Below are 25,958 nucleotides of genomic sequence, written 5' to 3'. Positions count from 1 at the left end.
GGGATTATCAACTCACGTTTCTGTGATGCCACCCACAAAAGCACCAAAGAGTCTTACTGAGAATTTTAAAGTATGTCTTCAAAATCTATACTAATTTTTCATTAAGTTTTTGTAGCCCCATTGATCCAATGGACTTTCATTTTAAGGACTGTCAGGCTTTTCCCATAAAAAGAAAAGATTCCCCATTTAACTGTGAAAGTGTCTTGATGCATATCTGAGTTCTTGTTGATATGATGAAACATTGTCATTTCTAATGTATGTGTCACTCTTAATTACTATTAAGATTTAGTATCATGCAATGACTTGTTCTATACAGATGACCTGGAATTTCAAGTATGTGGTAGTTTCAGACCACAAATGTGGCCAGCTTCACAAATGTGAGGCTAACTTCAAAACACCTAAGCAAATACTAAAACTTCAAACGCTAGCCAACCAGATCCTATTTGGACTCTACAATTACAAAATAAATTCCTCCACGAGGAAAACTACAAACACACAGTGTATGAAGCTGAGCTTCAGAATTCCACTGCCCTCACTAAAGCAAATACTTGTGATGAAGATGAATATCCTTTAATTATCAATAGGAATTGTAATGCATAGACGTAATTGTATTCTCATTACTGGCATAGTGAAGAGACATTCCCATCTATTGAAGACATTTTACCTCATCCTGTGCAGATACAGAATGCAGGTGTGAGATTGCCCATTGTGCCACATGAGAATTTATGTCCCTTGTATAGTATTTCACACTATGGGAAAGCTGGTACCTTTTCTTCTGAGGCTACTTTGAAATTCATTGTCTGTAATAATCTATAAATCACTTGAGTTTACGGGACTTCGGTCTTACTGCCACCTGAAACTTCAGTGGAAGATAATCCTAAGATCTTGCTTTGTAATTAATGAATATGGTTAATATGGTCCTTGCTGGACATAGTAAATGGAATATAGCACACACCAAATTAGAGTGATAAAACCAGAAGGGTACTGCTTATTAGTGGTGGATGTTTCCAAGTATTTAACTACAAACTGAGTCAGGTTTGGCCTTGTAATGTTTTCTGTGGCTCCTTCTGCCAGCCTATAAAAGCAGTTCCATTTGCTACTGGTAACTTGTTGTCTAGGATTGATGCCACCATTGATCAGTAAAATGGCTAAGCTTATTTGAACAGACCAGTAAAAGATTAGACACTGCCTTCCGTGAACTAGACTTATGCCCTTACTATCTTATATGAGTGTGAATCAGTCTAAATTCCTAAAAGTTAAGTGTTCAGTAGTAGTAGTGAGATCAGGATCTGATAGCTCTAAGTTTATTTGCAACTTCAAGTCCCACCACCCTATCCACTGGGTGGCTAAGGCCATAGTTCTTCTATACAGGGAATAGGAATTCTGCCATTAACTTCCCTGGGATCAAGATCAACTTCTGCATTGCAAATAGTATAAAGCATTATGCAACTAATTCAAGATACTTGTAGAAGCAGATCAGGATAAGCTACACTCTCCTTTCCTCAAGGAGTTATGTATGGTACCTTGATAGGAATTGGAGACAAATTTAACCTGATTGAATCATTAAATGGAAATATAAGACAATGAACATTAGCCACTTAGTTCATTTCATAAATTCTAATAATTAAAACTGCATGTGCAATAATAATGGCTGTTTCAGATATCTAAGTAAGAAAAATGCATCTTTGATATGTTGCGGCATAGGAATAATGAAAACATTTAGTTAATGGAGGATCTATGTAATAAGAGTTACCATACTGAACCTGCAGTTGGAAATATATAAACACGTTTCCCAACAGAATTTTACTACATCACAATTCATTAAGGAAATCGGCAATAACTGACAAGATAGGCACAAAATGGATTTTCATGTTGCTGGGATGAAGTATGGCTCCCAGCAATTAATGGTTTTAGTCATATTAAGCAGATAAATAATGCTATCTGACATTACAGTATTTCACATTACACTAAAATTTTGTAACGTTTGCTCATAATATGACTTGAAATATGTTACCTAGGAAAAAAATGTTATCGCTGGAACAGTCAAACCCCATTAGAAACCTTAGGCTTGAAAAATCACAATGTTAACAGTTATATCCCCTAGCAAAGGTTTGCTTTCCTTAAATAGTGTTAAATTTAAACCCAGAAGCTCTAGTCTCTTTTGGAGTTACTCTTCCTCAGTGCATTGAGCCTGAAAGGAAAATTTAGTGCACGAAACGTACTGTGCATTACTGAATGCTGGTAAGTGAAACACTGTGAAGAGCTGCAGAAAGAAGAGTGTAGCCTTCACAGTAAAATCATTTCAGTGATACTTACATTCTCTAAAAAAATATTTCTATACTCTCATTTATAAAACAGCTCCTAATCTTAATATGACCCCATTACCCTTAAAATAATTGATAAATAACATGATTATTTTAAATCTTATTCTAGTTGGTGTGTTTGCCTTTTTCATAGCTGGATATAGTTTACCTGAGTACCATTCTTTTCGTAAAAAAAAATTACTGTAAAATGCTGTGTATCTAAATTTCCAGTTCCCATTTCCACGAGTAACTCTTCTAATTTTAGCACTGCTACTCATGGAAATATAGTTTTGTACTGGAAAATACCCACTGCATTCCAATCATTGATACAAACTAAGAACAAACATGGGAATATGATTTTTCTCTCATTTGACACTAATTCTGTTCCAAATTCAGTGAGTAATGTGGAAGAAAATGTGATTGTTTGTCAAAGCTCAGATGCAGTGTTTTGCTGGGATAGAATGCAGTGAATTCAGAAGTGTCATGTTTAGCTGAAGGCAACAATGCTTAGTGTCTCAGCACCCAACTCCCACTGAATTTCAACAAGAGTTAGCAAACAACCTTCCCCTGGGCTCCAGTGAAAATCCTTGGCTTTAGTATCCAGACAGAGCTGCAGTTTCACTTGCAGGAAACAAGCTTTTTTGAGGTCTTTTAGGATATTGTTTCCTGAAACAGCAGAAGATAACTGAAATGCAGAGTACTGCAATTCTGTTACTAAAATATAAAAATGTTGACATTTAGTATGAAAGAACTACTAAAAAGAAAGTGTTAAAATCTTGAGAATCATTGAATGCAATAAACCTTTCCAAGTCATGAACAAAACAGATAATATTTTACATATGCCAAGATACAATTTTATTGCTTCTCAGATAACACTGCATTTAGGCATTTATTTAACTTGAGGGTACTGGAAGAGCAAAAACACTCACTTATGTCTTATGACATTTGTCCTACTGTATGTTAGTCAAAGAGGTAAGGACTTTTCAGAGACATTGCTGGCAATGTCATAAGAAGTGCACACCAAAAGCTTAATAATCATGCTAGCAAGAACATGTAATCTCTGCCAGACTCTGATATCTGGATTTAATTGCCTTCAGTTGGGAGATGTAATATATTTCACCACAGTTTTTATATGACCTTATAAAAATGACACCGTTTATGGAGCTCACAGTTCTGCATTGTCTCATAATTATTTTCACAGATTTTTTTAATTGCTGAAGTACATCACGATCTGGGAGTCTCAAAGCTCCTCTCTGGATGGTGGTGTGTGTGGTCACTGGCTTGTGACGCTGCACACCATATCTCCAAGGAACCTCCAAGTGAACTATGCTGTGGACCCCTCATCTCCCAATATTAGTGTTCAGAACAGATACTAGCGATAGCAGTAGCAACTACGTATATTAGACTTATATCTAGCTTTTTCATTTTACTAAAGTGAAGAAGTAACAGTTGGTGGCATATGTCCATTGTAGAGGACCACCCAGTGCTGCAGGAGCTGCCACTGACCTAGTGCTTTAGGAACTACTGGCTTTAAAGACTTGGTTCTTGTTTTCACATCATCTCTCAGTGCTCCTCTGTGTTAGTGTTATAGCACCTTTGTAGTATCAAAAAGACATATTGGTTTTATTGTGCTTATTTTAAAATCAGTACATTTAAAATCAACCAAATTTATCTAAGTTGGGTATATAAAAATAAACACGTAATAGCTTAAATTATACAGTAAAAAAGAAAGCACCTGTGTGGACAGCTTATCCCTTTCTTTAGAAGGAAAGTTGCCTTCATGTAGTTGCTTCAGTAACATGTATTTATACGTATATACATATAAAATCATAACTTTAGCCACATAAATTTGTCCTCTTATGTGGTACAGAAGGCCTAGAGGGGTGATATGTCTCATTCTTTCTCCATCACAGAACCACTGCCACTTACACTGTGTGAAGAAGTGTACGGCTTCGGTAAAGTGCAAAAAAGCGTGAGATAAATTATGCTCCATGTGGCATCATTCCTCCCAGGAAACAGCATAACCAACAGCCCACAAACAATTGTACGTTATTCTGTTGTCAGAAGGAGCAGCTGTCACTATGAATGCAACAAGCCCTGCTGAGGAATTGCCAGCACAGGGTGTTGAGCCACGTGTGCTGTCTCTGCACTGGGATGGGAGTTAGAGAGAAGGGCCAGTTGTACATGTTGCACTTGCAAAGCTACACACCAGATGGCTGCTGGATACTTTCTTCAGCACCTCTGGCCTGAAACTGTGAGAGAAAAACAGCGTGGAGAAAAAGGTTGTGTATCTTGATTTGTCAAACCTTTTCTCTGTATAGGAAGGTCAAAGTATAACTCTAAATTGTTACATGCTATTCAAAAAATTAACTAAATAACTTAAGTCTGTTTAAACATTACGTTTCTTTCTAATCTTAGTTGCATTTCACTATAGTAAAAATGTTTTTCTTCTTAAAAATGTGTATTTTAAGAAAATATTTCACTATTAAAGATCCTTGCAATTATGTTTTAGAAGTGCCTTTTCTAGACCGGGCTCTAATCTATTAGGAAAAGCTACCTTTTTATTCTTTCCAAAACAAAACTGTAGTAATTAGATATTGTACTTAACCATATGAAAAGAGTAAAAAACTATTCTACGCAGTTTCTGAGGTAATAAGCTGACGTGTGAAAAATAGGTTAATGCAAGTCATTCAGTTGTGAGTGTGTCCCTTGCCCATCATCCCCCCAAAAGGAGGGGATGGGCATAGTGATTTCAGTAAAGGTCTGTGGCATAGTGGCCGGCACGCTGTATCATAGTTCATCGTGGTTTCTTGTGAGGTCCTCCCCGTAATTAGTAGCTTGACTTCCAACGAACATATTCCAGTTGTCTAGAACCTCCTCTTTTGTTAGTTTTTGATCCTGATGGGAGGAAAATAAAATCTCTGTAAGAACATTTGCAAAGCTAAGGAAAAGACACATTAGCACAGGTTCACAAGAGCTCTGGAAATAGACAGTTCTTCAAAGCAGGAGACTGCAGGTTCAGGAACTGTGGCTGTCACGGTGAGTGAAGTTTAGGCCCCACTGGAAGACACAAGTTCCACTGGCTCCAGTTGGGTCAAATTGCTAATTGAAAGTTCTTTGCAAATAACTCACTGCCAAATAGTATATGAGTTATCTGGCAGGCAGTTACGCCCTGTGGTTTGGTTTCACCTTCTTAACAGCAAAAATGAAAATCCTCTGGTGTATTTTGTTGAAGATGGTTGCTTACATTAGCAATTTACACGCTCTCTTGTGTAACAGTGTTCTGGCTTTTCAAGTTCCAGCTTTGCTCACATTACACTTCAGAAGATTATCTCCTGGGGTCTACTCAGCCACTAATCTCCAACATTAGAGGAACTGGATGCATTGAGCCAGTCTTTAAGACAAAGATGTGTGTTTGATTATAGAAATAGGTGTCTTCTGCTACCTCCTATGTAATGTATCTTTAATTTTTCTCTTGCAAGATAATAACTTAGCATACAAAATTAATGACCGCTCTTAAAAGGAAAAAGAATATTTCTGCTGTATTAAAACTTCCAAGTTCAAGATGATAAATAATTTCTTATTTAACCTAATAAAAGCAGGGTAAAGGACTGATAAACCTCATGTTTATCAGCTAGATAAACATGAGCTGATAAACCTTATGTTACTACTATTATTGATACATTAATGCACTAGCAATTCTAGCCTCTAAACCCCCATTTAAAATCTACTAATAAGAAAAATTATTAGGAATTATTTCTTACTAGTTGATATGTTTAAAAAAAACACACAACCTCATACTACTTTAAAAAAATATATACTAGAACACTAAATACCTTGTCTACATCCGACTCATAGACTAAGTGCCTGGCTTCAGCTAGTGCGTGATCATAGTCTTGTGGAAGAATCCAGTGCTGAATTTCCTCTTTGTCCATCTTTCCATCTTTGTTAAGGTCACGAAAATCTGCAAACTGTTCACGCTCTGTAATCACCCAGTCAGGCTCTGGTCCACCCTCTTCATTTGCAAACATATCAGCTGGAGAGGAAATAAAAGTCTCACTCAAATCATATTTAACTTTCAAATTATGCACAAACTAAAGACATTTGCACAGTGCTCCTCAAAGGAAGGCTAAACTTTTCACGCTTTGCACAGCACTTCTTTTTACAGAAAATGAATGTGGGGAGTAAATAGATCAGCTGCGTGTGTCTTCTCTCAGGCCTATTTCTCCACTGCTGGTGATTCTCTCCATTCTTACATTACCCTTGCATCCTAACTCTGCACCACTGCTGTGGCTAACATGAGAAGAGAACATGTCCAAAGGTGGTCATCCACTGAATTTCAGTGTGAATATGTTCTTTATGGATCTTCAGTAAATCATAAGCTTTAGTGCCGGGCTCAGTCACATGGGGAGAAAGGAACTCAGCACTTTTACCTTGTCCTTGCCAGCAAATGTCTTTGTGGATAAGATCAGGCTCCAGACAGTGCAGTGGTTAAGGCAAAAATGGCACAGGGGAAATTTACGAAAACAAAAATTGATAAATGGAACTTGAATGCCTTTGTTCCGCTTTCAGAGCGGTCTGTTTAATAGAAATTCATCATTGTAAACAAGTCCTTTTTTAACCATGCAGTTTTGCAGAACGCTCCAGAAGAAGGTATGCTACAAAGAAAGACCTGGAGAAGTCATTAGGAGTTGGTGGTGCATTCTGGATGAGAAACCACCAGCAGCGCACTTCCCATAGAGTGGTACCTTGGGATGGAGTACGGTTTGTGACATACGATGCACAGATTACATACACAAGCTGCTCTGTACATCAGTCCTGTGTTATCTTTAACAAGCATTAGTATGAAAATGCTGCAGTAGCTTCTATGTAGACCTGGGAGAGTCGCAGTGATTATGAAGTGATATCTGTCTATTCTTTAGAGCACAGGCCTTCCAAATAATGTGTAGTGTGTCCACTCTGCTCCTCCGGTCACTGTAGCAAATCAATTGTTTCCTTCTCATCCAGGCTGCTTATTACTCAAGCTTTACACTTTTCAATTTATAATTACAGCCTGCTTTGTGATCCTACGCCTTTTTTTCAGTTTTCAAGGATGTACTAAAGGAAAATGCACCCCACATGGATGGTCTCTGGAACAGCGGCTGGCTGGTATCTATAGGAAGTATAAATGCTGGTCTCAAATCTAGGAATAATCTCCTCCCAGCCTGCAGTTCTCTATTGGTAGAACTGTCCACAGTGTCCCTGAAATACTCTGTTAACTGTTCATGCACCATAAGAATTTAGTTCTCTCTTAACATAACTAGGGATATTTTCCTTTGCTGCTTGTGTAAAATCTAAGCCAATTTTTTTAAAAGACAAAATAGGATGAAGAAAGGAGGAGACAGGGGAAATTGTTCTATAACCTTCAGCAGATTTCCCCATCAAATATCTGATCTAGAGATTGTAATTTTTTTATTTTTTGTTGTTGTCCCTTATGAACACCTGAGGAAGAAATTTAGTTTTCTAATTGCTTAACCCCAGCCTGATCAGAAATAAAAAAATTATATCTGAAAAAGGGAAGTAGGCATATTTTAAGCATATTTTCCTCAACTCATGAAGAAAACTTCAGACAACACATTCACTTTCTTTTTCCACTTTTTTAAAGTGCAAATTATATTGTTTATTTGAAGCAACTGACATGTCCTGTCAATTTGATTTTTATCCTCCTTGCCAATGTGAGGTGATCGTGACTAGAACATTCTATGTTCCTATCTACAGAAGACAAGAAAAACCAGCATTCACATGGTAACAAATGTTGACAATTACCTTATAATTATATGTCGGTAATGTCACTGAATGAACTGAAATTACTGTGGAAATTATGCTGCTCTGTTATTTCAGTCATAAATGAATAGCATTCACATTCTGAGGCTAAATATAATTTACAAGGAATAGAAACCTCCTGCCATTAATTAATGTGTATATATTGTTCCTGATTATATGTGAAGTGATCTTTACAGCACCACAAGAAACAGAAAGATTTATCTGAGTTTGCACTAATGCTTTCCTAGTGCTACTTTCTTGGTTTAAAATCCATCAAAGTAAGTGCAGTGGAAAAAGTTAGCTTTTGGAATCAGCATAATGATTCAAAAGGCTAAAATGTATTATGTACTGCTGAATTCTAGTCCTGCTTCTGTTTTGTCTTTATAGGTCTAAGTGCAAGACAGCAGCTAACAGCCTAGTGCGCCTGAAGTTTGTGCAAATTAACTGTGACTGATCTGTTATTGGTGTTTTCCATTTTGTTCTTTCTGCTACTGAAGTAATTCACAGCTGACTTTCATGCACTTCACAATTCTTTGAGAATCTTAAGTGTTATTTTTACACTGTTCACTTTTGATGCATCCTATATTTCCAGAAGAAACCTCATACAAACATCATACATCACCATACAAGCCATTAGAGAGGTATGGGTTCTTACTTACTAAGTAAATTAAGAGAATAACTAGCAGAAAAATAGTGAATTTTCTTTTTTGCAATGTGTGCTTCACAGCTATTTTGCATAGTCAAGTAACATTCAGACTTGGAAAGAGACTAATTCACTTCCTGATCCTCCTGCATTTCTAAACAATGCATTCAAAAAAGCTGTCCATGTGGTCAAGTACACAGTCTTGAAAAATATTATGCCAGACCACCTTAGCCAAATTATATAAGGCTTTACAGCAGAAGATCCTCCTCTTAAGTGTGAGGAACCTTTTGCTGGTGATGCTCCTATGTGCCTAAAATTAATTTATACTTTCTGGATTTTATGGTTGGTTTAAAATAGTTGAACTGGAATATGCAAACGTTCATCTCTGGGTTCTTAATACTGCTGCAAAGTTGAGAGAAGATGGACAAATTAAGAAACAAACTTTAACACTTACCAATGTACTCATCTTGATCCACAAAACCATCCTCGTTTTTGTCTATGTCTTCTAAGGTTTCCTGGAAAACAGTTTTGCATTGAAGTAATCGAGAGAGAACTGAGAATTCTGGCTACTCACCTCTTAAATCTTTTCACATTTGAGGCCTTGACCTGCCCTTGTGCACAAGTAAATGTAATCTCACTGATTCTAATGTAACTGTTGTTTATACAATGAATATACAAATATCCTCTCATGTTGAAAAAATGCCCTGCATATGAATGAACTGGACACCATGCCTAAGTTTTAAGTTAGGGTCAGACAGAAGCTCGCATCAAGAACTTGTTTGCCACATAGCAGCATATCCTTCCTTTTATTTTGGTGTTAAGTCCATGCCCTAAGACAGTTTATTGATTCCAATTAGGAGCTGTCTAAGTGCATTTAACAGATCTTTCTTGTACTGGGAGCTCTAAATCAAGTGAATTTCATTAAAGGCATTCCCTTCTATTCCCCACTTTGGTATTAGATTTGTGTCTCTTTCTAAATCCCGTATGAAAAGATTACACAAGCATTTCAAAGCTCATCCAAAAAAGGAAAAACAATGGCATAGGTTTTGCTCTGCTTACTAAGACAACGATGTTTTTCATATGCTCAAACTCCTCTGGGTGAAGGAAAGCAGTGAATTCTTCACGAGTGGCAGCTAGGTCTCCATCCAGATCTGCAGTTTTGAATCGTCTTTCATCTCTGGGCAGCATTTTTTTAAAACTGTGCTGATCGGTTGCATCTTGGAATTCTTCTGGATTTTCTGTAAATGAATCAAGATGATCTCAAAACTATGTTCCTTTTAAAACATATTACCACAAGAAAGTACCCCAATTTGATGTTAAAGTCTAGAAATACAAAGGCTTATTGCTAGAACAGCTACTGTATTAAAATGGAACTACTTTTTCCTGTAGAGTTTTAAAGTCAGTGGTCGAGCATTTGATTTTTAAAGGTGACTCAGTAGTATAGGTAAGTGTCTGAGTAAGCCTTCTGTTGAAATCCATGCTGATGGATTTTGCAGTATTGTATATCCTTCATAGATTTATTCTTTTTTTTTCCATCTGATTTTACAAGCGCTGCTTCGGCAGTATTTGGGGTAGATTCCATTCAATGAAGTTTTATTCTTCTTAGGAATCAGTATGATCTACACAACTTTTCCATTTCAGAAAGCAAGCAAACCAAAGGTAAGTGGTTTCAGAAGCTGGCAGCTTGACTGAAATTATCTAACTGCCACGCCTCTGCTACAGGGAACCTAACAATTATTTTCAGTTTAAAACAATGACATTTTTTCAGGGTGTTCAGTGGCATAAAATGAATGGTATTTGATATGATTTTTAAAATAGAATGACTAAACTGACTTCAAACTTGAAAAATATTCATATTATAACAATTTCATAGTTCATATGTTAGGAGATAAATGTAGTTGAAAAAGACTAGGCCAGGAATCACAGATGGGGGAATTTTAAGTGTGAGTTAACACAAGACGACAATATTGTAGCTGTTCTCCAAATCTTGGGGATTACAGAAAGCAAAGACAAACACCTGAGAAGGGCTCTCAGCGATACTGTTTCAGGGATGGTATGTTAAATATTTCCTTCCACAAATTTAATAAGCTCCATTTTAATCTAAGGTAGACTTCGGAATTATTACTGCTACTGGATGCTTGCTCCAGAAACTACCTCTATAGAAGGCAGATGTTGCCTTCTAATTTCCAGTATAAATGTTCAGTTAATACCAATTTGTAGTTATGTCAGCATTGCCCTCTAGATTAAGTGATCTTTTCTCCTCCTCTCCCTTCATTAACTTAAAGAAGGCAAAGAGAACATATGTGGGGGGAAAAAAAGAAGATTCAGGTATATTTTTTAATACGTGTTTCTTCTGCCTGATTTGTTAAGGATTTTCATTTGCAGTCTGAGGCGTGTTATTGTGCAAGACCTATTTTAACCAATAACTTTATTATAACTTAGACCTAATCTTAACTTTTAGCATCTAGACTCTTAGGAGTTTAAAGGGAACTGAATGAACAAATACTGGTTAATTATGCAACGTATATTTAATTAAAGTACTATTTTTAATGTTTAAAAATATACATTTCTAACTGGAGGAGACTTTAATTCAGCTTTGTCAGTACATTTAATAATTCCTCTACAAAACTTTCTGTGTTCTGGTGACCCATTTGGAAATAGCTGCAATAAACAACTGAGAACCTCAGTTCTCAGACCTCTGAGCACCTACAAAATTTAGTACAATTTTCAAGAATTCTAAATGTGACTGTTGACTGCAAGGCATCAAATCATGCCTTATAATGTCATAAATGTTATCTTACCTAGGTAATAACCATATGTGGCTTGTTTGTATTCTTCCCAGGCGATTTTATTGTCCTTGTTTAGATCATAGTCTTTCCAAACTTTAGCCACGTTTTCATAGATATAGCGTTTCTGTACCCGTTTGATCCAGGTTTTTAATTCCTCTGTTGTGATATAGCCATCTTTGTCATCATCTATTCTATCCACAATTTTCCTGTAAAAAGAGACCAGCATCCTTAGGAGTTGACAGAAAAATAAACTATGCCAGTCCGATTTTAATACTCTTTATCTGGTCCACATTTTTCACAAAAACACAGTGCCTAAAACTTATAAAGTGGCAAAGGTTTTCTTGCATTTTGCAGGTCATCTTAAGGAATATGTCCCTATTCATTATTCAGTATTGGTATGAATAATTGAAATGGAACTTGCACAATCAAAGCAAAGTACCTCAGATAATACCTGGATTTCCTAGGCTGTATCTACTAACTTAGGGGGACCTGTTCTTCCCTGTCGACAGGGAGGGGCCTTGCTGGGCTCAGAGCAGCAGACATGAATTCACCTCAGGAGAGAGCCTGTAATGCAGCTTGCTGGAGAAAACTAGAGCAAAAAGCTAGGATTTCATGGGCATGTGCAGTTTCTCCCACAGTTTTCCAGCAGACTGATGGTGGAGTGAGTTTTATGACTGGTAATGTTGGGTATGTACACCATGTAGATTTCCATTCCCATTCCTCCACTTCTATTTCTTTTCTTTCTTTCCCAGCAAAAAGCAATAGGGGCCCAGAACTGAACACAGGTCCAGGAAGACCACATCCACAGCCTTTCCCTCATCCAGCAGCCGAGTCACTTTGTCATAGAAGGCGATCAGGTTAGTTTGGCAAGACCTGCCTTTTGTGAACCCGTGTTGACTGGGCCTGATCACCCAGTTCTCTTGCATGTGCTTCATGATAGCACTCAAGATCACCTGCTCCATGACTTTCCCTGGCACTGAGGTCAGACTGACAGGCCTATAGTTCCCTGGGTCCTCCCTGCGACCCTTCTTGTAGATGGGCACAACATCAGCCAGCCTCCAGTCCAGTGGGACTTCCCCAGTCTTCCAGGACTGTTGGAAGATGATGGAAAGGGGTTTGGCCAGCACATCCGCCAGCTCCTTCAATACCCTTGGGTGGATCCCATCCGGCCCCATAGACTTGTGGGTGTCTAGTCAGGCTAGCAATTTCTAGCAATCTTGTATGAGTCTGATACTAACAGACTGAATTTATAAACATGCTATTTCTGAGCTGGAGGCAGGGGAAGCTAAATTTGCTTTCTGACGTAGTAAAGTATGAATTAACTGACGGAAAAACTTTTCTCTTTTGTATAAATCTCATGGGGAACTGACTGCCAAGGGCCCCTTTCACTTCACGATGGACTGTATTTGTCAATGCGTTTGCCCCACAATGAATTTGATTTAATTAGTTTAGCTGATATTTCTTTCTATTGTTAAATGTATTAGTTATAATACATGATTCTGCTAGTAGCTGCTTGGTATTTTTAGCATGAAAGAAGTTGGGACTGTTCACCATAAAATGTTTCATATCTCTTCCTTTTCACCTGTACTATTTGTTTTTATAGGTCTATTGCATCCACGTGTGCTATTTCACTCTGCTTCCCAGGTGAAAGTCAGGACTAAGAAATAGTCTTGTCCACAGGTTCCTAAAAGTATTGGTAAGAAGCTCTTGTATAGACCGCGGACCTCACTTTTTATGCTGACAATCACCTGTAAAATGACTCAGGATCATTCTAAATTTTGTAGCAGAGCTGATGTACATTGCTTAGCCTGAAAAGCCTTAGTGCCTCTATCTAAAATAGTTAATTCCTGAATTCAGCAAAAATTCACGGAACATGTTAAGAGACACAAAATGCCAGTTCATACACAGGAATTTACATACACAGGTGTATAATACCTAAAAGCTTACTTTCTCCCTTTCAGTCTGATGGGACTACAGTCAGTATTAGCTTCCAACCTCATAAAGCTAGAGGGCACATGCAACAAGTACATAGAACCTACTATTACAGAGATTTAAGCTGCCCATCTGCAAAGACACCTGTTGGTGAAATAAAGTTGGGGCAAGTAAATCACTGCTATGAAGTGGCTGAAAGAGGAAGGCTTAAAATGACTTGAAAATGCAGCAGCATGCGCTTTGGTTAGATCAACAGACTATATGTTCCTGTTTTCTCCAAGAAAGCACAAAAAAATAGCTTTTCATTAAGTGTCTTTTTCCTAAAAGCCACTCACATGCCAAGAAGTGACACTACTTTCTCGCTGCAGAGGTTGCCCATAACAAAACTGTTTTTCTCAGTAAATCTGATTATTAAACCACAATAAGAAAGGAAGAAAGTTAAAGGTTTCAAAAATCCTCTCTCCCCTCTACCTCCTAGTACGATATCTGAAATTATGAGGTTAGGAAATGCTCAAAGTTAAGAAACTGTCACTCAGGGCCCCGCAGGAACCACATTTATGATGTTCTGCCGCATGATGCCTGGCTGACAATGTGGGCTTTGGTCCTCAGAGGGACACATTAGTCACCTCCACTTAAAAAAAGGTTATTGACTGTGGCTGTAGCTTAACATGCCCGTGTCGACCCTCCAACATGCACACAGTTAGATGGCTAAAAGTTAAGCTTCCTCCCTTACTGAATTAGTGTTTGTAAAAGCTGTTTAAAAACAACCCTATCGTTAAATCACATCCCTAACTAAAATATCTGTACTTCTGTAAGCGTAGACCAGTTTTTAAAAGACATGTCCATTTCAGTGATACATTTAATGAGAATCTAAGTCATATATCATGTACACTGTGACCATGGTTTCTTTTGCTCCTTCTTCAAACAGTGTGCACAAAACTGGTCATTTCTGATAACCGCTTTATCTGTTTACCCACTGAGATACAGCTAAATAGTAGTGACAGCTTACAGAAGGCTCAAGAGGTCATTCTGGAGACAACAGCGATACCACACTAAGAGCTTATGATGGAACTAGACAGGCATACAGTAAGTAACACTCCCTATGGAAGGGCAGTAAAGGCAGAGCTAGTCTGGGAACATACAGATATTTAGAACTAACTTCTCATCACTAAATACACAAAAGGATCTTTCTTTTAACTACTGTTAAACTTCATACTAATTAATGTTCTGACTCCTGGCAGGTGTTGGGGAAGGAGAGCAGTAAACCAGGCAACTGTTGCGTGAACTCTATTCTTGGTGTAAAGAGCAGAATGGAAGCAAGAGCAACGCCGCTACACAGCAGGTAAAGATTTCACAAGTGGAAAAGTTTGGGAAGATGGCTTCAAGTGGACTTGTAAATGGTGCTGTGAGGAAAGAATAGTTTAAACTCAATTCAAACTACTACGGTCTTGACACGTGACTCAGAGGTAAGGAATTGTAGCAGCAAAGCCCTCCAGCAGCTGGTGAGGTCTGTCCGACACCGGACACAGCAGCTCGCTCTGTGAGGCTTTTTGCTGTAGGACCAAAAAAGGCAGCAAAGAAAAACTCAGAAGTGATGACTTGGTGGTTGCTCGTTGTCAAAACCAGCGCCATGTGAAAGCCGTCAAACTGAAGAGGCACCACTGGCTACGTGGAGGCACAGGGAGCCCCAGGAGCCCCTCAAAGTGGGAGCAGGCAGCGCACAGCACCCTCCAGCTGCTCTCCCCTCCTCTGGCTGTGACCTGCCGGCCCCTCGGGCATCCCCGCACCTCCCCAGCCCGCACCCGCACCACACAGAATCATAGATTCTATGATCCTGCACCGCCCTTTGTCCCCATCCCACATGGAGTCATAGATTCTGTGATTCTATGATCCCGCATCCCATCCCTGCACTGCTTCCCGTCCCCATCCCGCACCCCTTCCCCCCATCCCTGCACCCCATCCCGCATCCCCTCCCGTCCCCATCCTTCCTGCATCCCATCCCCATCCCTGCACCCACTCCCGCACTCCCTGCCACTCGCATCCCACCCCATCCCGCATCCCTGCACCCCCTCCCGCTCCTCAACCCTATCCCGCACTGCCTCCCGTCCCCATCCTGCACCCCCAGCCACTCGCACCACGTCCCCATCCCGCTCCCAACCCTCCCCGCATCCCGTCCCTATCCCGCACCCCCTCCAGCTCCGCATCCCTGCACCCCTTCCCGCTCCCCATCCTGCACCCTGGCATCCCCTCCCGCTCCTCGTCCTGCATCCCTGCACCCCATCCCGCACCCCTTCCCATTCCCATCCTCCCCGCATCCCGTATCCCGACCCCCTCCCGCTCGCACCCCGCTCCCCATCCCGCATCCCTGCACCCCCTCCCGCTCCCCATCCCGCATCCCTGCACCCCCTCCCGCTCCCCATCCTGCATCCCTACAACCCATCCCGCACCCCGCTCCCCATCCCTTCCCCCCATTCCGCTCCCCGCCTCCCGCCGCCGCCCCCGCCCCTCCCCGCCCCCGTCCCCTCCCCGTGCCACGTCTCACCCCAGCCTCTCCCTGCTCTCCTCCGGGCTCAGCTGGTCGAAGCTCCGCGCCTCCTCCTTGCCCAGGAAGGCCTCGTGGTCGTACTGGAAGCCGGCGCGGTCCTCGTGCCGCGCGCGCTCCTGCCGCGCCGTCGGCTTCCCCAGCGCCCCCGGCAGCGCCAGCAGCGCCGGCACCAACAGCAGCGCCCGCCGCCAGCCCGGCCCGCCGGCCCCCATCGCCCAGCGCGCCGCTCCGCTCCTCCCCCGGCCGGGCGGGGCAGCGGCCCGGGGCGGGGCCGCCGGAGCGGGGCTGGAGGGGGCTCGGCTGGGGGCTTGGCAAAGGGGGCGGCCCGTGTCCGGCGGGACCAGAGCCGCTCGAGTCTATTTCCTGCTTGTATACATAGGGATAAGTCCTCCCAGAAATCTTATGCATGTTCTATTACCTTCTAAGGTCTAATTTTATGTTATAAAACTATTTCATAGTATCACTAGGTTGGATGTCAAGCCTGAACCTCCCCTGGCAGAGCTTGAGGCCATTCCCTCTCGTCCTGTCCCCTGTTACTTGGGAGAAGATAGGGATAAATTCTCCCAGAAATCTTATGCATATTCTATTACCTTCTAAGGTATAATTTTAAGTTATAGAACTATTTTATAAAATATATTTTATAAGATACATTACAACAAATAAATATACAAAAAATATAGAATCGTAGAATAACCAGGTTGGAAGAGACCCACCGGATCATCGAGTCCAACCATTCCTATCAAACACTAAACCATGCCCCTTAGCACCTCATCCACCCGTGCCTTAAACACCTCCAGGGAAGGTGAATCAACCACCTCCCTGGGCAGCCTGTTCCAGTGCCCAATGACCCTTTCTGTGAAGAATTTTTTCCTTATGTCCAGCCTAAACCTCCCCTGGCGGAGCTTGAGGCCATTCCCTCTTGTCCTGTCCCCTGTCACTTGGGAGAAGAGGCCAGCACCCTCCTCTCTACAACCTCCTTTCAGGTAGTTGTAGAGGGCAATGAGGTCTCCCCTCAGCCTCCTTTTCTCCAGGCTAAACACCCCCAGCTCTCTCAGCCGCTCCTCATAAGACCTGCTCTCCAGCCCCTTCACCAGCTTTGTTGCTCTTCTCTGGACTCGCTCCAGAGCCTCAACATATATCATGATCAAAATAAAGATATAAAAATATATAACATATACCATAATGAAACATATATAAATACAATACAAAGTACATTTTATAAAATAAAATTCTGCATGTGCAATAGGAGAGAATCTCTGTGTGCGACAGAATGAAATACAGCTAAACATGTTGGGGTAAATGGATGTGAAAGTTTTCTTGAGCTTCAGAATTTTGAGCCTGGAAATGAATTGCAGCCCTGTCCACGCAAACATCTGGGACAGATTTTCTTCTTTAGCCCAGCTCATTCTGAGTGGTAAGGGCAAGCTAGTGAAAGAGAAATAAAATTACAAATACTTGTTGGCATTATTGCAGCAAAGGAAGACATTCTTCTGGTTGCAGAATGTATTTCCCACTTATATACAGAGGGATAAAATCTCCCAGAAGTCTTATGCATATTCTATTACTTTCTAAGGTCTAATTTTATGTTATAAAACTATTTTTTAAAATTATAATATAACACATAAATATATAAAAATATATATCATAATAAAAATATAAAATATATAACATAGATTATAATGAAATATATATAAATATGATATAAAGTATATTTTATAAAATATATTATAAAATTAGAAATGCGAGAGCTCCACTCAGGGGCCTTCAGGTCCTCTCCCACTCACCCATTGCCGTAACCACTAAGCTGAAAATGTTTTCGAAGGCAAGCATCCTTGATCAGGCCTCGGCAACGCAAGGGAGCAATGTTATGAGACTTCGCAACAGTCAAAACTCTTGCTAATTTGGAGCTGGTTCCAGCTCTCTGCTTGTCCTTGCCTTTGAGATAGGGAGAAAACTCCAAACAGAGGTGATTACAGGTGAAGGGAGAGTATGATCTTGGCTCTCAGTGGGACAGCCCCACTTGGGGATCTTCAGGTCCTCTCTCACTCACCTATCGCCATAATGCGATAAGCTTAAAGGATCCCCTCAGTGCAAAATAGGCGGTAATTTCTGTGCCTCCGTTATCCTGTGTAGTTTGTTCATCATGAGTATCAGGTTGATCACATCTGCTGTCATCGTGAATTGGCTAGGAAAGGACCTTTAAGACCATCAAGTCCAATGGTACCTGTCCGCTACTAAATCATATCCCTGAGCACCTCAACTACCCATCTTTTAAGCATCTCCACGGATGGGGACTCAACCACCTCCCTGGGCAGCCTCTGCCAGTGCCTGAGAACCCTTTTGGTGAAGAAATTTTGCCTAATTTCCAATCTGAACCTCCCCTGGCACGACTTGAGGCCATTCCCTCTTCTCCTGTCTAACTAAACTAACAATAAGGCTACAAGTGAACCACTCACTCCATCCCACCCCCAGTGGCTCTGTCCTGATTGTTACAGCAAGCTGATACTCAAAAATGTAGGGGAAAAAAAAAGTTGTCAGCACTCTCATAGAGGATATTTATCATTACAGGATCACTATCACTAAGGGAAGCAAACTCCTGAAAACTGCAGGAGAGAGAAAGCTGGAATAATTTAGCATACAAAGTGTTTTGTTTTGTGGTTTGGTTTGTTTTTCTTCTTCTTAAATTACAGTTTATTTTGCTCAAGGTTGTGAAAGTCTCTTGGTGGCAGTAATTGAAATTTGCACCGGATATATTTCCTTTTCCTACGGTATATCCTTAATTCACTGCTAGGGAGAATTGTCATTGTATGCAATGTGTTGTATGTTAATGATCCTGTTGCTAAGGGGCCCCGCTTCAAACTTTATGACCAAACTGTGCAGCTAAACATCACCAGTGGGGCTTGTCTGTCTATTGTCACTTTGGAGATGAGGCTACTACTGGTTTGAAATTGCAGTGTCTGATTTAGCAGCCCAGTCCACAGGGCATATAAACCATATTTCTGATGTGGCCTGTGGCTGTGCCACTGACAGTGACGTGGAATATGTTGAACATGACCACAGCCTCCCTTCCACTGTTGTTACACTGGCAGGCATCTTTTTGAGCTCAACCTCATATGTGGCTGAACTATGCTCGGCACAGGGCTTGGCTGCGAGGACAGCAAAAATGCAGTCTCGGAGGCTTCCACATTTGCTGGTTTTCTGCCCTGTGTGATTCATGCAAGGTGTGAGGGACAGCCATGCAGGGCTAGTGGTGGTTTTTCCTCTGAACCATTGGCAACAGTAGCAGATTTCAAGCATTTAAACTGTCAAATATGTTGGTTTGTTACTTATGTCTTGCATCCTTTTCACTTCAGTGCCACAATCTGTCCTTTGCTTTCACAGAATCACCAGGTTTGGAAGAGACCCACCGGATCATCGAGTCCAACCATTCCCACCAATCTCTAAACCATGCCCCTCAGCACCTCATCCACCTGCACCTTAAGCACCTCCAGGGAAGGCGAGTCAACCACCTCCCTGGGCAGACCATTCCATTGCCTAATGACCCTTTCAGTGAAGAATTTCTTCCTTATGTCGAGCCTGAACCTCCCCTGGCAGAGCTTGAGGCCATTCCCTCTTGTCCTGTCCCCTGTCACTTGGGAGAAGAGGCCGGCTCCCTCCTCTCTACAACCTCCTTTCAGGTAGTTGTAGAGAGCAATGAGGTCTCCCCTCAGCCTCCTCTTCTCCAGGCTAAACACCCCCAGCTCTCTCAGCCGCTCCTCATAAGGCCTGTTCTCCAGCCCCTTCACCAGCTTTGTTGCTCTTCTCTGGACTCGTTCCAGAGCCTCAACATCCTTCTTGTGGTGAGGGGCCCAGAACTGAACACAGGATTCGAGGAGCGGTCTCACCAGTGCCAAGTACAGAGGGAGAATAACCTCCCTGGACCTGCTGGTCACGCCATTTCTTTCAGCCTGAACAGGCTGTTCTCTGGATGTGTGTGCGTTCATCCTCAGCTGAGCAAGTGCTTCAGTGCTGGTGTGCCAAGAACTGTGATGTGCATGTAGTGACTTGAAAATGTTCAGCTGATCATACTAACTGTGTTTGAATTTAAAAAGCTAGTGAGATGCAGTGCTTTTACTGTTTTTTTCCTTTTATTAAGCATATATTCATTACACAAACTTTTTGTTAATGTATTCAAGAGTCTCATATTTGTGCAATAATCCAGATAGAGCATTTTTGCGTTTCAGTCTTCTAATGTTCACGTCCCTTATTCCTACATCTGTAATATTTTTTCTAATGTTATTCCAGGTGAGGCTATGCTGAGCTGCTGAATTTTTACCTCCTTGACTCATTGTGCCAGAGTGTGCTGCTAGTTAATTTGCATGGGTAACAGGTATGTTGAGCTGATCATTCATCCCATTAGTGTTATGACATTGTAGCTTGATGTTTGATCTTAGAAGCGGAGGAGTATGAATTTATTTGAGGGATGTGGGAAATGCATCTCTGTGTTCTGTTGTCAGAACAATTTGGAGTTGCTTCTGTGAGAAAAGCCGCAGTAATAGGAGAGCAGATGGATAAATGTATACATGGGGCATTCATTTGAAAGCCTGCATACATTGGGAGGGTTATCTTCAGGAAAATGGGTTCTGGCCATTGGAACATTTTAGTTTTGCCTTGTGTTTGGATTCAAGTATGACTGAGCCCTGAAATGTGGTGATCCTATGACAGATAGAAAATCATGAATGTTCTGATCCCTCTAAACTTTGTTTGAGACCAATGGTAATAACAATAAACATTTGATTGATACGATATGACTTTTTGTGGAAAAGGGAGGATATTGACATTGCTTGTCCTTAGAGGGCCAAAGTCTTAGATTCTAATTCTGAGAATAGACTGCATGTTCAGTCAAAGCAGTTGTTGATCCAGTCAATCAGTGTTGACAGATTTTTTTATCATCGGGATTAATGTTCAAAGATTTTGCTGCTGGGCTGTTGTGACCTCATCAAATACCTCAAATTCTCAATCCTCTCTGAAAAGCCGCGTCTTCTACTTGTTTTACTTGATTCACAAAATGGTAGAAGTTTTCTTTTAAACCCTTTATCTGCAACAGTTGTTTCTTGAAATACTGAATAATTTTTTCTGAGGTACTGGTATTTTCTGGTTTAGTAGTATTATGACGAACATCTCTGCTGAGAGAAACCTACTGCTACTGAATGACTAATATTAATTAGGCTTACAGTTTAAGGTGCTATTTTCGTAATACATACTTCTTTCAATAATGCATCTGAGTTTTATACACATAAGATTTCTTTGAAACATTGCAAAATACCAGGTCTGCAACATCGACAATGTTTCTTAGCAATACATTTATGCAGCAGCAGGCATGCTGGGTAGTTTATAAGCTTTTAATGAAACACTGGCAGATATTAGGGTTTTATGGGCTGGAAAACAGTGCAAATCAAAGAGCTTTGCTTACTGTTTATAGCATTTTCCCCTGAATCTAGCAATATTTATCTCACTTTTTCCATCTTGCATTTTCCTCTTCACATATTTACTTTCACTTTCACTGATATATTTACAGTCAACAATCTATTTTTTATGAAATATCCTTAGAGCTACAATATGCCAGTCATCATGGAGTCCCATTACCTGGATAAAGCCAGAGATGACTTGTTTCATTTCCTACCATATCTTCAGCCTCCATTTATCCTTAGGAGGATACATTTATATTTGTGTCTTTAGTCAATATTTCTGGACACCATTAACTGTGCCTTTCCTGAGGTCAAGCAAATGATCCCTAAGGTATGGCATGTTTTTTGACTGCCTGCTGGCTAATACCTGTTCTTGTCATGCTTTCAGTTGCAAAACTCTTCTCTACCAGTATGTTTCTCAAGTATCATCTGCTAAAATCATCAAAATACTTGTTTACATTACAGTGTAGCTTTCTAAGTAAGGACTTTTGCATGCTCTTACCTACATTTAAGGCCTGTATTAAAACTAGAATGAGAGTCAGACCTAAAGACCGAGTCACAGTTTGATTTGAAAGGCTATGGTGAAAGTAAGAGTAGCACCTAATAGTTCTTTCAGTGCAAATATATCTTGGTTAAGAAGTCAGTCTCTGAAATGGCTTGAAATCTGCCTTGTCTAAATCTTTACAAACTGTGCAGCTGTCTTTGCATTGTGCAAAGACATATTTATCCTGGCTGATGCCTGGAGCTGATACTTTTCTTCTTCTGTCTTTTGCAAAATTCATTTATTTCCTGCTCGCATAGAGTTCCTCATGGGCTTGGCTCCATTTACATAGAGATCCTGATGTAAGTAGGTAAAACACCAATACTCTTTATAGTTTTCTCATCAACAAATGGTTAGTGCATTTCAGGGTCTCATGTAGCTATGATTAATAGTCTCCTGAAGCAACCTGGAGGAATAAGAGAGTAGATTTAAGTCAGCAGTAATGGTGGCACTTCGTTATCAGGGAGTGAGGGTTTTCTGGGACTGGATGCTGAAATACAAGTTAGTTTAACTTACTGGTGGTGAGTGTAGGGAAGGACCATCATTCTTAGGGTCATTGTGGTTTTCCAGGAAGAACTATGGAAGGCTAAGTCTAGGGCTAGAGCCTGTTTCAGCACTGAAAAAATGTATTCTGCAGCTCAGTTAGGGAAAATGGTGACCTTAGATGATACCTCTGTTAATATTACTAGGAGGAAAAGATAAATGTCTGTGAGAAGCAGATGATTTCTAAGTAAGTAAAACAACTTGTTTTTCAGAGCAGCCAGAAGTGGAATATATATCAATTTTTCTCCTCAATTCCACTATACTCTGTAAATCCAGAATGACTAAATTATATTATTTCTCTGTCCACAGAACATATGATTGTTTTGGATGGATATGAGACTAATGCACATCACTCCAAATTAAATTGTAGAAACCTATTTTGTATTTTACAGATTAATATTTTACTCTGCAGTTAGCCTAATATGCTTTACTCAGATCACAGCAACAGCACTATTTTTTAAAACCTTGTCTTTTCCTTAGGACACAGAAGACCTTCATCTACCTTGTTGAAAAATTTCCAGTAACACCAATAGACTGCAGCTCATGATGTTTGTATATAGTGCTGCTGTATTTTATTGGAAATGTAATTGTAGCAGTGTTTCAGAATGAACTTTTTGTGTCTAATTTATTTTGGATGACCTAGTATTAGACACCCTGTATTTGCACCTTCAGCCAAATTCTGCTAGGTGTTAATTGCTCACTTCAGCTTGGGTGTACAACTGTAGCTGACCTGTAACTTTTATCTCGACTCCTGTGGGAAATAAGAAGTTAAGAGATCAAAGCACAATCAGATCCCAGCCTGCAAATACAAGGAGAAAAGTTGTAGGAGTGGAAATGGGGGAAATTTCGAAGAACCACCACTTGGATTAGACTTAGTTTTGTCCTGTCCTGACTAGCTTCTTCATCACAACACCATGTCCCTTTTCTTTGTTGCTTTTATTTACACACTAAGTGTAGTCTACATCATTCCCTCCTCCTTCTCTTCATCTTTTTGTGCCTAGCTTGCCAGAAGCAAGTTTCTTGTCTTAAGACTTACTCTATCCAAAATAATCTTTGCAAAATAATCATGCCAATACCATGACGTTTACAACCTTGTTTGCTCTGCATGAGGCACCACTTCTCTTACTCTCTACCTTTCTCATCAAATTGCACTGTAGACTCTTTCGGCAGGGTGTTTTTGTTGTTTCTGCTGATTAGTTTCTGGTTACCACTACTGGTAACTGTTTCCACTGATTTTCTACCAAACCTGTGTAGAGTCTGGCTCACTTGGGCATGGTCTGAGTTGGCCCTTAAAGTACTGTCATAAATAAGCATAGTTAACCTCCATTTGTAGATAACTTGGGAGCAGTATTGAAGTTTTTCTCATATCAGGAATCTTTGTCATTAGTGTTTTTTCAAACATTTACATTTTCAAGCGTATAAAAATATCCTTTGCTTTTGACAGCATGAATCTGTGTGCTGTATGTGCAATTTGCCCTGGTAATTACTTATGTATGGTGATAACCATAGCAACATCCCAGGTAGATAATGTCATGCAAATTACTGCAGCTCCAGGAATGGAAGATGTTAATACAAGTATGTACTCACACCCCTGGTCTTCAGCATTTTGCAGCCACTCTCCCTTCCCTTCCCCCATGCATGTTGCTTTTAAATTTCTTTTCCTCACTATGATCAGGAAGGGAATGAAAATCTCTCGCTATTTTTCTCATTGGTATTCACACAGAGGGAGGGGGAGGGTGGTCCTTCAATGTTTCTGTCGTGAATAATTTGGAATGCACAGTGGAAATTCCACAGAGTATATAGGGCATAAAAGTCTAGAGACTTGGATACGCTGCAGGGCCGTGTTGTACTTAAATCCAAGTTCTTGCATTTGTAAACATGGAGTGTGAGCATGAGGGGGTGGAATTGTAGCCACAGATGGTTAGACTTGAGGTGTAAACCTCCTCAAATAATTTACAGAGAATATGGGATAGCAGCTTTGTTTATCAAAGCAGACGTGCTGTGGCTGAATACTTATCAGGGCCAGTGCATTGTTACTGAAATGAAGAAATAGCAGAGAGGGAGCTGGTAACAGTTATCCCTTGTTTGGTCATAAGCAAGAGAAACAAAAAATCTGTATGAATGCTGATCTGCACGCATGCTAGTTCTTGTGTAACCTTGGAACCCTGGAGTTGTGAAAATAAGAAAAGCCTCTATCCTGTAACTAGAGACTTTTGTTGAAGATATAAAAAAAGCAGGCAAGAAAATAGTTTAAGTAAAAGTTTTGCTTTTCTGGTGAAGAATTAAATTGTTGCTGAAATCTTACTGCGTTGTGGTTAAATAGTGCGAATGTGGGTATTGGTTGTGCAATCAGTGTTGAAGTTACTGATTACTAAAGACTGCACTGCCCCAGCAAAGAAATGAGGATATAACTTGATTAAAGGCAGTGGAGATTTGCAGAGAGTCAGAAAAGACTCTGCAGGCAGCCAGAGGTACATATGTAGTCAGATCCTAGTTTGTAAGGAAAATGCTCCCAAGGCAAGTTGAGCTATTCACTAGGCCAGCACTGAATTGTCTTCATCATAAAAACATGGTCTTTCTCAAACAGAACCGTGGTGGGGAGTGCAAACAAAATTATTGAAATCACTGAGCAACTTTATTTGTACTAGAGGTAGTAGATGTGGAGAGTGTTAATTAATTGGAGATTAAAATACTGCCAATCTGTATCCCCTGGTATCTGTACAGGGGTGTTTGCCACTGTTACAGGTCTGCTTACAATTCCCAAATTGTAAGGTTTAATGTCTTCCCCTCTAATTTCTCTGTGATTTAGTAATTCAGTACTTTACCCAATGGTAGCACTGATAGCACTTTTTAGCTGTGCCAGCCTGCCAAGAATTGCTATTGATGGCAGTGGAATTTGAAAGGTACCCATGACTATGTAATCCAGTTTGTTGTGAAGCCTTGGACCTACAGACATATCTGATTTACACTTGAGTCTTAAAAAAGTCTGCTAGGATGCCTACCTAAGAAAAACAAATCGCACCAGAAAAAAATATATGAAGTCAGGCTTTTTAGCATCTAACAGAAGCTATCAAACCTAATTTTCTGCTGGTGTTTTTGCCAAACTGCCTACTTCGCAGATAATGGACATTTCTATGTTATTTCTCTATTGAGCAGGTGATTGTCTGAGGATGGCCTCTCCGTAGACTCCACATCACGCTAAAGGGAATAGTAGATGCCTTGGGATTATAGGGACAGCCAAACTGTCAAATTAAATCCTCACTCACTTCAAAAAAAATTCACAATAACAGCACTGCTAGGCCTACTAAAAGCTTTGTAGGCTGGTTCCTTTGACTGACCAATATCACCACTAGGCAAAACACTTGACTGTAATTATCCAGTCTTCCTTTCTATGGCTAAGACATCTTCTTCAG

At 40.4% G+C, this 25,958-nt stretch overlaps 1 protein-coding gene across 1 annotated transcript; it reads right to left on the bottom strand.

Annotated features, from left to right (window-relative positions):
• Positions 1–2,645: 2,645 nt before the first annotated feature.
• On the bottom strand, positions 2,646–16,235 carry RCN1 (reticulocalbin 1). The gene is made up of 6 exons (XM_069857496.1): positions 16,012–16,235; positions 11,550–11,743; positions 9,808–9,986; positions 9,203–9,263; positions 6,140–6,339; positions 2,646–5,201 (listed from the first exon to the last, which is right to left on the bottom strand). Exons 1-6 carry the CDS (start codon positions 16,224–16,226, stop codon positions 5,094–5,096), a joined length of 957 nt encoding a protein of 318 aa, XP_069713597.1. The 5' UTR covers positions 16,227–16,235; the 3' UTR covers positions 2,646–5,093.
• Between the last annotated feature and the right edge of the window lie 9,723 nt (positions 16,236–25,958).

Source organism: Phaenicophaeus curvirostris, chromosome 5, assembly GCF_032191515.1.
Source record: "Phaenicophaeus curvirostris isolate KB17595 chromosome 5, BPBGC_Pcur_1.0, whole genome shotgun sequence".
NCBI lineage: Eukaryota > Metazoa > Chordata > Aves > Cuculiformes > Cuculidae > Phaenicophaeus > Phaenicophaeus curvirostris.
Note: the sequence above shows the minus strand (reverse complement) of the source record. Positions and strands in the feature narration are given on the sequence as shown.